This window comes from Typopeltis vanoorti, chromosome 1 (genome assembly GCF_054136105.1).
Source record: "Typopeltis vanoorti isolate ZY-2024b chromosome 1, IOZ_Tvanoo_1.0, whole genome shotgun sequence".
In the NCBI taxonomy this organism is placed as follows: domain Eukaryota; kingdom Metazoa; phylum Arthropoda; class Arachnida; order Uropygi; family Thelyphonidae; genus Typopeltis; species Typopeltis vanoorti.
This window is the reverse complement of record NC_143549.1, coordinates 179,088,011-179,103,440: the sequence shown is the minus strand read 5'-3', so window position 1 is coordinate 179,103,440 and position 15,430 is coordinate 179,088,011. Positions and strand designations below refer to the sequence as shown.

The 15,430-nt window shown below is 33.0% G+C and overlaps 1 protein-coding gene across 5 annotated transcripts in view; it reads left to right on the top strand.

Annotated features, from left to right (window-relative positions):
• Nucleotides 1-15,430, top strand: part of LOC150110675 (ecotropic viral integration site 5 ortholog-like) — a 283,516-nt gene that overhangs the window by 243,123 nt on the left and 24,963 nt on the right. For all 5 annotated transcript variants that reach the window (XM_090400284.1, XM_090400267.1, XM_090400257.1 and 2 more), the window contains exon 15: nucleotides 15,032-15,178. In XM_090400284.1, the coding sequence (XP_090256410.1) occupies nucleotides 15,032-15,178 (147 nt within the window). The remainder of the gene's footprint in view (nucleotides 1-15,031; nucleotides 15,179-15,430) is intronic.

Below are 15,430 nucleotides of genomic sequence, written 5' to 3'. Positions count from 1 at the left end.
CATTGCCCACATCAAGTAGTTAATAAAGAATTTCCCAAAGATGAATCTGGTCACAAGTTTTCCGATTCATACTATTATCGAACTTTTCCAAATGAAGAAAAACTTTTACAAAGTTATTTTGTTCATTCAGAATCACGAAATTCGGTTTTCTGTTATTATTGCAAAATATTTTGTAGTCAAAATTCCAACTTACTAACGAATACAGTTGTAACGGTTGGCAACATTTGAGTCATATACTAAAAATACACGAGACAAGTTCCGTGCACATTAAAAACTGTTCAAAATACAGCGATCTTAAAATGTCGTTGATTAAGAAATGCATTATTGATTGCACACAACAAAGATTATACGAAACTGACAAAAAATATTGGCAAAACACGAAATCTGATATAGAACGGTTAATCTACATAATACAATATTTATCAAGACAGTGTATAGCTTTTAAATGTTCTTCACAAAAACTTTTTGAAAATGATAACCAATTTTTTAAAGTTAGTAGAAGCTGTCGCTGAATTTGATTTGATAATGGCAGAACACTTGCATTGTATCCCAACATCAGAAAAAAGGAACATTGCTCATTATTTAGCTGATAAAATACAAAATGAAATCATGACTTTAATTTTGGAAGCTATAAAACAAAAACGTTTAGAAATGGTTAAAGAGGCGAAATATTATTCATTAATTCTTGACGCTACTCTGGATATAAGCCACACAAAACAATTATCTATTGTTATTAGATTTGTTAATCAAAATAAAGATACAAATATAGCAGAAATTCATGAACATTTTTTGGGTTTTCAATCTGTAGAAGATACTGTTAAACTGTGAATGAAATTATTTTGTATTTTTTTGTTCTTCATTCACATTTAACATAATCTACCATATACTAAGCAAGACTTGTTTATATATTATTTGTTAGTCCCTTGCTTAAGATTTATTATTCATGTAATTTTCCTTGAAGTTCTAATAATAATTAGAAAATTAATCAAAGATATAATAATAGTATTAGACTCAATATTTAAATATTATTAAGCTATTTTAATTATTACTATCTTAATATTATAAGAATTTGTATTTGATAATTTAACTGCGCATTAATTGAAATGTAAATATTCTCTATTTATTCCTACTTGTAGAAGTTTAATGTTATGCAATAGCTCAATTTTATTATATTTTGGTAGTTATATGATTCGGCCAAGTACCTGGATCATTAACATTAAAATTTAAATAAAATTTGAAGTTCCGTGTTTCTCTGAATTGGAATCCAATATTTCTTCTGCTGCAACTTCTGTAGAAAGTCCAGTCAGGCCAGTTTCATATTCGCATGTAACATTTGTTTCTTGATAGTTATCTTGTGTCCTCTTTTTTTCTGTAGTTGAGCTACACGGAGTACTTGCTTCGTCAGAACTTTCTGTTCTTCTTCAGTTTTTATATGGTCCTGAACTTAAAAATTTATTCAGTGATCCAGCCAGTTTATGTTCCAGTTGTACTCGTTGCAATTGTCTTTTCCTGTTTTGTGCACCAGATAACTTCTTTGGCTTTTTTCCCAACATCTGGGGGTTTACATAACTTGGTTAGACTTTAAAATAAGAAGAACGTTAAAAGTTGTCCACCAAAATAAATAAAAATTGCTGACATTTTCTCTTAAACTTATTTTTTAACCCCTATTATTTTTAAGTTGAATGGCCCTAAACTGACTATTTTTTTTACTACAGAATTTGATTTTTCAGATGTTTTGTATAATAAATATGCTTACATTTTAGGTATTGTTTTGAAAATTAACATGTAGAGATATTAGGCACTGATAGATTTCTCAGTATATTTATTTAATATTTTTTACATTCTGGTAATTGTTTAATAATTAAGAATCTAGAGTATTAAAATTATTTATTAAAGAAATTAGTAAAAGGACCCCAACCCCAATGTCTTCCAACCAGAACAAGACCAAATATATAAATAAATCTCTTATTGAAAATTATTTATTTTCTAGACATCTACCCAACATAAGATAAAAATCTTTTGTTTATCAAAATAAGATAATTAACTAAAATGAAACAATGAAACTGATTTTCAAACTTAGCAAAAATATAATAGACATACTTACTTTACGTGAATAATAATCCAAATTCACAAAAACAAGTCAAAAATTGTCCAACGTCAGAATACACAATACACTCAATAGGTTTCACATTCAAAATTGAAATGATGCTGAAAAAACTGTAAGAAGTGCATATTTGGATAGAATGCTATTCGTCTATCCAAATTCGAAGATGAATTTAAGAAAACGAACATCGTACTATACACCTATGTTTCAGACTAAATATTTAGATAGATCAGTGTTTCTGAAACTTCAGATGTGTGTACCCCTTCTTTAATTTTCATTATCACCAAGTACCTTTTCAAAATACCGTTATCAAAATAATAATAATAAATAAAAATATATTTCATTGTAAATGTCTGTTTTATTTGAATTTAGATGTACATTTAAACAAAAAAAAAATGATAAATTTTGTTCTATTAGAACAAAATTTATAAAGATACTATACATTTTTACTTAATATAAATAATTTATCATCAATGAGACAAGTGAAATTGCCTCTTTCTATATCTGCTATATTGTTCCTTTTTGTGTGTTTTATAAATCCAGTCTTTAACCAATGATGCATACTTAAGAATTTGAAAGCTAAAAAAAAATTACCGTATTTACTCGACTATAACTCGCAATTTTTTCCCAAAAGTAAAGCTGAAATTGTGGTGCAGATATATGCGGGGATTTTCAGAAAGTAAAGTTTTCAAGGAAAAAAGCTGAAAATGGGTATGACTTACCGAGAAGCTTCTATTCTCCATCACTTCTTCTATCCTTGAGAGAGGTTTCCTTGTGTGCAGTCAAAGTTATCTACTCAAATAGAGTCATCTTCTTTCCCATTATATGAAGCAAAACTTATCAGTAATTTAAGACTTGAGATACGTAATGAACAATCCTTGACAAATTACTAATGAGAAGTGAAAGATGTGCACGATCGTATGCCAGTAGATAGAAAGCAACATTTAAGAAATGCATATGATTGGTGCGGTATTAACAAAAGATCGCACGACCCAAACAAACAAGCTGACAATTGAATTGAAATGCTAATTCTCTTAAACCGATTTCCATGATATCTGAAATGCATTCACTATATATTTATTGGTAGGTAAAAGATGAAAAGGACAGCCCAGAATTAGATGGATAGACAAAATAAAAGAGGACCTGAAAACCAAATCACAACAAGCAACAACAAACTGGACAGAATTGTTCGGACTCTCCCAGGACAGACGGAATTGGAAAGAGTTCATTCAGCCCCATCATCATCCACATAGATGATGGAAGAGAGAAGAAGAAGAAGATATATTTCTTAGTTTTAACATGTTCATGACGGTGGTAGTATCAAGCAAAACCATATGTTGCATCTGCAACATGTGGTTTGCTCCAGTCTATACAGCAGAGGAGATGTGATTATTAGTTAGTGTTTATATATTCCTAGTTATCTCTAATTGAGAAATATATTACAGTCTGCAAATGTCTGTGAATCTTATTCAGCGACATGATAAAACTACAGTAATTGTTTTTTGTGTTTCTGCAGTATAGTTGCTGTTGTGGAGGGTGTATTGTTTACTGCAGGGAATAAAATGTGAAAGTCGGGGCGATTGGTGATTTGCAATTTGAGTAGGAGAATTCATGCATAATATAATTTAATATATATAGACTACAAAAGTTTATGAAATTCACATCGTATGATACTTCATGGGTCGTTTCCTTAAGTATCTAATAAGTGGGTTCGAAAATGTTTAGTTTTAGTACGTATGACTGTCATTTTTTTATTAATAAAATATAATAAGCACATATTTAACTGTCAATGGGAACTGGTGCCTTTTTTATTTGCTAAACTAAACGCGGTATTTTTGTAAAATATCATCTTGAATGAGCGCCCTTATTGAGCAGCGGCATTAGGCAGGCTGCCTCTATGCTGCACCCTGTCGAAGGTATGAATTCATAGTCTGTCTTAAACTAACAATTTCTACTAAAAATATAATAAACAATCGAGAATATTTATACAATTTTCGCTGCGTCGATGCTTACTCTGTGAAGTAAAATCTGTGGCAATATTGATAACGTTTCACTTCAAACAAATTATAAAAAACAGGTGATGTTTTAAGTTAATGTTGTTAGATTATTTAGAATTCATAATAATTTACTGATTTAAAATTTCATTTTTATTGCATTAACTATAATTTTTAATTGTGATATTTATATAGTATGATATAATTCAAGAATAAGAAAATATATATATATATTATTTCCCATCGTGAAATGGTTCCCCTATCTTCAAGCGCCTTTGTGCGGCACACAATCTGCAAAACCGCACAGCTCGGCCCTGTAAACCTGCAACCACTTCTTGACATAGTGTTACACCACAAATGCATATGATGGTGCAACATGATGAGATTTCATGCTGGCTGAGGCATTGTCCATTTCACAAGGTTCCCACTGTTTCTGTCAGGGAATCCAGATGAACATTGAAAAGTTAGCTACTGGAACAAACTCCAGCTCAATCTAGAAGATTGCTATAACTACTCCTTCCTTTCCTTAATCAATAATGATTAAAGAAAAGAAAGAGTAATTATAGCATTCAACACTAAACATGAAGATAAACTTCTTGATTGGAAGCAATATCAAGTAGAATTATATGGACAAACTTCAAAATGGGGGAATGGACAATGAAACTTATTTGTGCTTATGGTGCCATAGAAGATTCTTCTAAGGAAGAATTGGAGGAAATTTTTGCATCATTAGAACAGCTGACATTATTTAGTAGTTTGTGTCATCCAGTCATTTTCGACTCTTGATCTTGTGAAGGTTCTCAGTCTCACTCAGCCTCCTGTCCTTTCTTTCAGTAATTGTAAGTTTATGTTGTGAGCTCTTTTATGTTGTCCATGTAACTCTGTTGTGGTCTTCTTCTCATTACATCAATCTTCCCCAACAATTCCAATGATTCATTAACTCGCATAATATGTCAAAAATACATCAACTTCTGTTTAGCAATTATCACCTCCAAGCAGCATTCTGTCTTTATACTCTCTAAAACCTTCTTATTGGTCATTCTTGCAGTCCATAGGATTCTTAAGTCTCCTCCATGCCCAATAATTCAATGAATCAATTTTTCTTTCTATCTTTTTTCTTAATAATCCAGCTTTCACATCCATACATCAGTACTCGAAATATCACTGCTTTGACAGTTCTAACTTTCATGGCCTTACTCACACTTTTATAATTTTGGTCAAGTTTAACATAGGCCTCTCTCCTCCCCATGACTATCCTCCTTTTAATCTCATCTTCACATTTACTACCATATTTTAGGGGAGAGAAAAGCTATTAAATTGCATATCCAAAATTGTGTGGACAACACAAAGAATTCTGGGAATGATTTGGAGGACACTGACTTGCAGAAATAAGGAGATTCTTGTTTCAATGTATAAGGCTCTGATTAGGCCACAAATGGACCACTGTGCACAGATTTGATTAGCTGGTTTTCAAAAGGACGAAGAGATGTTGGAAAGGGTTTAGACTGACTAAAGTAGTTTCTGATCTCTGGAATATTGAATATGAGGAAAGGTTGAGAAGATGCAATTTACAGAGTCTAGTGGATAGGAGGAAGAGGGGTGATATGCTGGAGACCTACAAGTTAATAAGGGTTGTTATAGGATCAATGTTGGAGGAGTTTACCCTGGAAACTATAAGGAGGGTGGAAGCAGGAGAATGAGAAGCAGGTTTGTTGCATGCACAGTTCTGAATGATTGGAATGCCTTGCCTGAGAGGGGTGGTGTCTGCAGAGAATTTGAGTGTGCTTAAAGCATGGTATGATGAGCTGTGTGTATGATAAAAGGACCTCATAGATGAGTCTTTGACTCCATGGGGGTCTTAGGATAATAATTATAAATTCATTTAAATTGTCTGAAGCTATAACTTTTGTTTTGCTGATGTTTAAATTAAATGATTTATAATTATTATTGTTATTTGTTACTTGTTACTTTATTATTTGTTTTTACTTATTATTTTTTTTGTTTTTTTACTTTCCCTCTTAACTAATAGTTTTTGCTTTAATTACTTTTTAGTACTAAGCAGGATAAAAACGGATATCACATTGAAAAAGAATTAAAGTTGAGCAGCTTTTATAGGTAAACTGTAGACTCAACTATACAAACATTATTGAAGAAAAAATGAAACAAATTGAAAACAAGAACCAAACCTTGGAGTCTCAGTGGCAAACTGAAGAAGGCATTGATAGATTCAGCTAGGGAGGTATGTGATGAAATTATCTGCAAGGATAGAAACATAAGAACACCATGGTGGATACAAGAAGTTGAAGCAGTTCTGGAAAAGAAAAAAGCATTACCAAAAGTTCCTAGCAAATAAGTTAGCAGATGCAGTAAAAGTATACAGAGAAGAGAGCTAAGCTGCGTGAAAAGTGAAAAAACAAAAATAATGGAAAGACTTTGATAAAAATATGGAAAATAAATATCAGGGAGGTGACAAAATGTTCTGGAGGCTATTGAAGAAAGCTTAGAAATGGAGGAAAAAGTACTGTAAAAGGAATCAAAGATGATAAAGGTGACATGAAAACTGAAGATAAGGATATTATCCTAGGTGTCTGGAGCAATAACTTTGAAAAACTATTTAATGAACCAAGCAGTGACAGAACCATACTAGAAATGTTTTAAGAAGAATATAAAGAGCAGTGCATATCAATACTTGAGGAAAATGCCATCAAAAACTTGAAAAATGCAGAAAGTCAGCTGGAGTAGATATTTGACCAGAAATGCTTAAGTATGGAGGTATAAAAGTTTTGCACTGGCTACACTACATAATTCAGAGGGCCTGGTCAGAAGGTTGAACTCCTGATGATTGGAATAGAGCTCTTATAGCCACCCATCTATAAAAAGCGAGAGGAATTTCTTTACTAAGTGTACCAGGTAAGATTTATGTAAGCATGCTTGAAAAGAGGTTGACAGAGATTGTGGAAAAGAAACTTGAAGAATAACAAGCTGGGTTCAGGCTAACTAGAGGTTGTTGAGATCAGATTTTCACTTTAAGCCAAGTAGTTGAGAAATCATGGGAATATGAAATAGATCTGCACTTAAGTTTTGTAGATCTGGAAAAGGCATACAACAAGGTGCCCAAGAAACACTACAATTATATGGAATGAATGGAACATTAGACAGAGCAATAAATAGTCTATTTAAATTGTCAGTCAGCAGTTAGAATTGGAGGAAATACAGGATGATTGTTTGACATTATTTTTGACATTATGTTTGACCCAACTAAGACAAGGATGACATTATCTCCACTCTTATTCCTCATCTATATGGATCACATAATGAAAGAAGGTGGCCTGATGTTGGAATTGGAGATGTCAAACTTAGCTCTTTGCTTTATGCAGATGATGTTGTACTCCTAAAAACATCTAGTGCAAGTCCCCATGATTCTCTAACTAAATTGAATAACAGCTGTAACTAATTTGGTATGAAAATAGGCAGCAGCATAAAAAACTTAGCTGCATTCTGAATGGAGAGCCTATAGATCATGTAAAATATTTCAGCTATTCAGGCACAGTTTTAGTGAAGATGGCAGGTTAAATCTGGAAACAGACAACAGAATAAGCAAAGCGGGTATGGTGGCCAACTGAATAAATTTATATGGAATAAGAGAGAAATTACCCAAAATACCGAACTAGCAATATACAAGCCGTGTTTAAACCAGTTTTAACTTATGGATCTGAGAAGTTGGGTTAGAAATAAAGTGCTTGATCAAAGACTAGAGGCCACAAATATGAGGGTTCTGAGATAAATTAGGGGAATGAACTGATGGCATCAATGGCAGAATCATAGTGCTTCCGTAGTGCAATTGGAAGAACGACGGTACACTGTGCCCTTCGATTAGAAAAGGCCTAAGTTCGATTCCCATCGTGACGGGAGGAATCTTTATATGGATTTTTTTAATTGAAGGTGAGTTAGCCGATCTCGTACAGAGGTAGCAGGGTTTTTTCTCCCGGAAACTCTGTTTTTCATCCTGCATACAGACAAATCGGCTCTTCAGAACACACAAAATTTGCAGAAAAAAAAAATACTAACTGTGATGGTGGTTTTGGGCAGTAGATGGCGTTGATTGGTGGTAGAGGTTCTGTGTAGTAGTGTAGACGGAGAGCTGTACAGTGGGTGTCCTCCCATGATGAGTCTTCGGACTCGTTAGAGGTGTCACGAATTTTTTTTTTTTTTTCCCCTCAGATAAATTACATACATTATATGAAGACAATTATGCATAACAAATACTTTCTCGTATATAAAGTTTTTTTTTTTTAAAATAATAATAATAACTAACCGTTTACAACATATATTATTATAATATTCATAATGATGATTATTACAGATGTTTCTTTGCAATTTTACACTATATATATACAATATCAATGGATATAATCACTCTATATTGCATACTTTTGTTACAGTTATTACATACATTTGTTTACATTTGCTTACATTTAAGTTTTAAAAGAGGTATACCGTGAGTAGGCATATCGATACAAAATTAATAACGGAAAAAACTCGCGTACAAAGATTATTTAATAGTATAATTTTCGCTTCAGTACATTAAGCTCAAATTAAACAATAACTGACAATTCCAAAAAGCACCACCTAAGTAGCTGGTGTAAGATAACTAAAAAGGTCAATAACTTTCCTAAAAATAAATAAAAAAAAATAATAATAATAAAAATTAATACAATAAAAAGTTAGGAAAGATTAGCTGATTTGTAAAGTACTATCTCCCATAAAGGGGATAGACGTAAGCCGTCGGATCTGTTTAAGTTAGGAGAATGAAGTAGAGTTTCACATGTTTCTTTATAAAGGCGTTCCATGAGAAACTGACTTTTGTGAAGAACTCTTGTCTTTCTCCAATGAACTCTGTGTCTAGTGAAGATGGCATGTTCTGCAAGTCCAGACTTTTTTAATAGTATAATTTTCAGCGAAAATTATACTATTAAATAATCTTTGTATGCGAGTTTTTTCCGTTATTAATTTTGTGTCGATTACTTGCATTTGTTTACACATGATACTTACATTACATACATTTGTTTACATATAATACATACATTACTTACTTTGGTTTACATGTGATACGTACATTACATGCACTTGGTTACATATGATACATCTTGGATGAGAACTAATTTCTCTGCTTTCATCATCGAAGCTTATATGTAAGCTTATCTCAGGATGACATCAGTTGGTTATTATTTATTTATTTTTTTATTTTATTTTATTTTTTATTTTTTTGCTGTGTTGGGAAGCAACAAAATCTATGATTGAGAAATTCACACACACACACACACACACACACACACACACACACACACAATAACTTGGAATGTATTGATGCGTCGCTGAACTGGAAGCCTGAACGAATATATTGTGTTTCATTAAGTTTGTATAGTATTTTGGGTGCAATGTTTCTTGTTCATGGTATTTCCTTAGAGCTCTTTTCAGGCTATTGTAGTTAGTAAGGTTTCTGTATTCAAAAGGTAATTTGTTTATCATGTCTGGGATGTAGAAGTTTCGCGTGACCTTTCCGTAGTGATTATTGTATTTTTATGTGATATAATTAGTAGTCTGAGGTCTTGTTATATGGTATGTATTTCTGACTGTCCTGTAGTTGGTATCGAAATAATGTTTTAGAAAAGCTGCATAGTGACATAAATGTTTTGCTGTCAGTATTTTGTGTTCTGACATTGCAATGTTTATAAGGTCGTGATTTTCTCTTTGTTCCCAAAAGATCAGTTTTATCATTTTGTACTGTAGTGACATTAATCTATTTAATTCGTAGGGTGCACAGAAAGCATACCTTGTTATAGCGTTTTGGCATAGTGCTTTGTATATTAGTGTTTTTAGGCGTATGGGAACTATGTCTTTTAACCTGTAGAGTTTGCCACTTATTGTTTGGAGTTTGTGTAGATGGTTTATGTGGCTATTCCAGTTCATATCTGCATCGAAGTAAATTCCAAGGTATTTGTTTCAACCTGAGTGATTGTTGTGGTTTTGCTGTTCTGTGTGCTTTTTGTATTGGAAAGTGGATGTTGGATAGTTATATATTTGTTATCAGCTGGTCGATTCAGTGGATTTCTGAATATCATTAATTTTGTCTTTTCTGAGTTTAAGTGTATGGAGTTTTTCATGAGCCAGTCTATGATCAGATTTATGTCATGTTGCATATTTATTTGGGCTATGCTTGCGTTATTATTATGGATGGATATTATTGCTGTATCGTATGCGTATTGGAATATCTTACCTTTGAGTAGTAGCTGATTAATATCATGCGTGTAAATGTTGAATAGAGTTGGGGAGAGTACAGCTCCCTATGGTACTCCACAGGTTACTGGTAACTCTCTGCTTCGGTTTGACCCGATATGTGTGATATGCTTTCTATTTTGAAAGTAGTTTTTAAACCACCTGTGAAGAGGCCCGTCTATTCCAACATGCCTCAGCTTTTTTAACAAGGTTTGATGTGTAAATGTATCGAATGCTTTAGTTAGATCAATAAAGACCACCATATCGATTTTGTTTTTGTCTAAGGCAGTATTAATTACGTCTGTAAAGTCTTCTAAGAGAGATGTCGTTCCCTTATTTTTCTGAAAATCATATTGTGTTTTGGGGGTATTATGAAAGATCTCAGTGTATGCTGTGAGTTTCTTCAGTATGATCCGCTCCATAATTTGATTGATCATTGGTAATGTTGCTATGGGTCTGTAATTGCTGATTAAATTTCTTTTTCCATGTTTGTATATGGGTGTGATTATGGCGGTCTTTAGCATACTTGGTATCTGTCGTGTTTTGAATATTTTATTTATTAATTTTAGTGGGATAGGACTTAAACTAGTTGCATGTTGCTTTATATCTTTAGGTCTGATACCATCAATTCCTGGGCCTTTGTTTGGTTTGATTTGATGTATTGCAGAGATAACAAGCTTCTTTTATGGTTGGGAACCATAATGTCTGTTTTGATTGTGTTCCATGTGGAGGGTCTTGTTTTGTGATTGGGGGATTATTTCTGTGTAGTTCTGGATGGAGTCTGCAAAGTATTGGTTAAAGTCATTTGCTAGTTGTTGGATAGGTTTTGCGTCTTTCATGAAGCTGTGTTTTATGGTTTTGGAGGCGGTGGTGTTGGGAACAAATTCTAGCTTCTCATTGATCAGATGCCAGGTTTGTTTCATGTTATTTTGTGCAGAGGTTAGTTTGTCTCTGTAGTAGCTTCTTTTTGCATTTCTGTGTTGCAAGGCGATTCCTTGTTATCTTATATTCAGTTTTTAAAGCTGTGTTATTTGGATATCACTTTAATTCTTTCCATAAAGCTTCCTTTCTGTGTATTTCTAGGATTAAGTTTTGTGTTATCCAAGGATTTTGTGTTGTTTTGAACAAATTCTGACTTTCTTTGTAGCTTTCTTATATATTTCCTCCAGTGCGAGTTTAATGTTGTATAAGATATCTGATGCCAGGTGTTCCCAGTCTGTTTTTCTTATTTCGTGGTTGACTATTTCTTTGTCTATTATTGTTTTCTGTCGCTTTTCTTCTGTGGGACATTGCATGGATATTGTCTTGGTGTGCAAATTTAGAGCGGTGAAGTAATGGTCTGCTACTTTGCACTTTATGACTGATGCAGTATAACTGTTTGGTGGTGCTTGGACATTTATATGATCTAGACAGGAGACAGTGATAGTATTTCCGAATATTTCTTCTCTAGTACATGATGTTATTGTTGGTATTAGATTATACATGGATAGCGTGTCTAGGTATTGTACAGTGTTGTTCTGGTTTTCGTTTGCAATATTTATGTTTATGTCACCAATTATCATTAGGTATTTGGTTGAGCATATTTCTTGGCTTGAAAGCCAGCAATTGAGTTCATGCAAGAATTTTATCATATTTAGGTTTGGTGGCCTGTAAATAGCCTTTAGTATTATGAGATGCTGTCTATTGGTGGTATTTGTGATTTCGAGGCAAAGGGTTTCAGCATGCTCAAACTGATAGGCCGTTTCTTTTGCTATTAATTTTTGTTTGATAAATATTAATATTCCACCCCCTCTTTTTGTTTGGCGGCATGATCTATGTTGTTGGAAGCCTGGAATTTGGAAAGCATTCGCTTCGTCATTAGTTATGGATACTTCTGTTAGAATCAATATATCAATAATATCAGTGTAATTCCTCAGATAAACCTGTAACAATAACCAATGTTTTCAGATGCTTCTGATGTTAATATGCAAGATTGAGAGACCTCTCGCTTGTACTGTGTGTTGTTTCCATGCATCAAGCGATTCGAAACTACAATTACTGATGTATTTTGGTGTAATTACATCTATCTGATGGTTCACATTCATTTTTGTTGTGTTGAGATCTTCTTATTGAACTAAGTTGGAGTCTTTTGTTTCACTCTGGCAACCTGTCTATATCTTCCGAGCTTTTTATTTGTATAGACTTTGAAGTCTGACTTTCTCAAGAATATTTTGCAGTCTTTGATCCATAAAAATTGATACTTGTTTTCTGTTTTTTCTTTTCTTGCTTGGTTCAAAAGATTCTGATTGAAAGGTGTTAAATACTCGGATAGAAAGATTGGCATATTGTCTTGCGATGCATTTAAATCCTTGACTACTGTTTTTTTTTCAGCCTGCTGGCTTTTATGAGATTGTCTCTTGTAGCCTTGCCTGTCAGACGAACTAATGACTCGTGCAGGTCGTGGTGAGCCTTGTTTTTTGTTCTTCCTGGGAAACCGATTTATGTTCTGAATATCATTACGCTGTAGGGGGATGTCAATTGCATGGCCTAACTTTAAAACTACGTCTCTGAGATTTTCTGTGGATTCGGTTTCTGGAAGAACGTTTATGTTGTTGTTGGTTTACAACTTCGTATTGTAGTTTCAGGGAATTAAATCCTTGACGGAGTTCCGATGTGTCTTTTATCAATTTGTGTTGCTTGTCATTTAATGCGTTAATGCTGGTTTTAATGTCTTTTAACGTTTGTAAGACTTCTTTGACTTTTGAATTATTAAATTTAACAAACTCTTCATATTTGCTAATTTTTTTTTGTCATTTCTTTATTCTGTTTATCAAATAGTTCTTGGACAAGATCTACCAAGCTGGCTTTTATATTTTCTAAACCTTTTTCTAGTAATAAATTTATGGAACTCAAATTATAAGACTCGCCGGTATTTTGTTGTATGTTCAGTTCATCGTCCGATTCTACATCCGGCGTAATTAGTTGTACCATGGGTGATGGAGTTTCTTTGTTCTCTCTACAGTTTAGGCACTTCCATTCTTCTCGTTTGGCATTGGATTTGTGTTGCCATGTTGTTTCTGATAGTCCGGAACATGTAAAGCGAAGATTCCTATGGCATTTCGTGCAGGTTATATGACATCCGTCGCACGATAATTCCTTCAGGCACTTGTTGCACTTCGAGACTCACCTTTCTTCCTTTGGACAGCTGTAAAGATGGCGACGTCCTTTGTTCTATACTCATTAGCAACCACGGTGTATGCTTCAATTTTTAGCACACTCAGATTTTGGATTTCACTTGGCCGATTTCGATGAATTATATGTCGCTGTCTTCAGCGTGACAAGTAGAGTTACTTTATGACACTTTTAAATTAAAAACAGGACTTAGAACGACATTAAAACTATAAAAAACGGGACCAGTGATACAACCATGCAACCGTTCGTATGCCTGCACAGCACCCTCACACACACACACACACACACACACACACACACACACATATATATATATATATATAATAATAGTAAAAATGAAGATATTAGAAAGGAACTTGACATTATTAGCATTCAAGAATATGTCAGCTGAGCTAATCTAAGGTGGTGTAGCCACTTAAATAGAATGGTTAGCAAAACAGGTGTTTGATGGCAGGAAGAAGATCCAGAGGAAGATCTAGGTGGATTGATTCAATCAGAAGTTCTTAGAAGCATGACATATTAGATATGACAATATTGGAGGTGCTCACAAGTAACAGGGTGATTTGGAGGAAAATTGTTGATAGGAGATTAATAATAATGTAAACTTAATCATGGAGGTATATATATAAAGAAATTGATGATAAAATATTAAAACAATGTTTACCATGAAAACGGGTTTCAAAAGAAGGAAGAAAGGAATAAAAAGTCGAAATAAATCCACCTGAATGTGGATCATTTCCATGGAGTATTCTCTTTGTAGGAGTGCACACAAATCATAACTGATTAATATAGCTTCATGGTCTTAGTTGTTTTAGCTATAATTTTGCATAGTTAACCAAGCTTTCTATTTATTAGATTAGATTAGATTAGATTCCCTCTAGAGAATATAAAATTCATAGCTTTAATCCTCTTGTTGGTCTGTATCTCATTTCTTTTCTTATTTTAGTGTTAAAATCACCCATGACTAATTTTTTTACAACAACCAAGTAATGAATCATATATCCTCTCTAGTTTCTGATAAAATTTTTTTGACATCATCATGTTTATCTTCTGTTGGTGCATAAATGTTAATGATTGCAATATTAAACAGATGACCAGAAACACAGATAATCAATCATCTACTAGTGTGAATGTTTTATTCACTATAAAACCTGCACCATTTTCATGTCTGTCATTAGATATTTCACTGTAGAATATTCTATTATTTGATTATAGGTTTCCATGGACTGGCCATTTGGTTTCTTTTATAGCTAAGATCTAAATATTATAATTTTCTATTTCATCAATTAGTAAAACAATTAGATGGAGTAATTTTTGGTTATAGCAGCAGTTGTTAATTACTGCATGGTATTCACATTTTAACAACTGTGATAAATAACCAAATTCACTTAAATAGCTTAATTCTGATTTGTGAAATGAGCTTAAATTTTGTTTTATTTTTAGTAGTTATTAAAACAATAATTAGTAACTTCATATTTGTTGTTAGAATCAGGTTAGTCTTAACCAAATCCGAAGGCAAGCAGAACAAATCAGTAACATGAGAACACGATGTGAAGAATCAATAGACAGGGAGAAAGAATTAACAAGTCACCTAAAAGAAGAAAAGAGGAAACTAACTGACTTGGAGTCTAAGGTATGATTAACAGTTTTCTAGGTAAGACATTTGTTTCACAGAAATATACAATGGCTATAAAGAGAATGAATGCTAAAATTCATGACTTGACTATCAAAAGTTAATGTGTCAGTACATTTTGTCAATGTTTACTATTTGTAACATTTAAGTCCTTCTACAATAGTCCTTCAATTGTTAGAATGGAGTTTCCATATCGTTATTTTGAAACAATAAGGTATCTCACACACATATACGTACACATCAAGTGAAGTG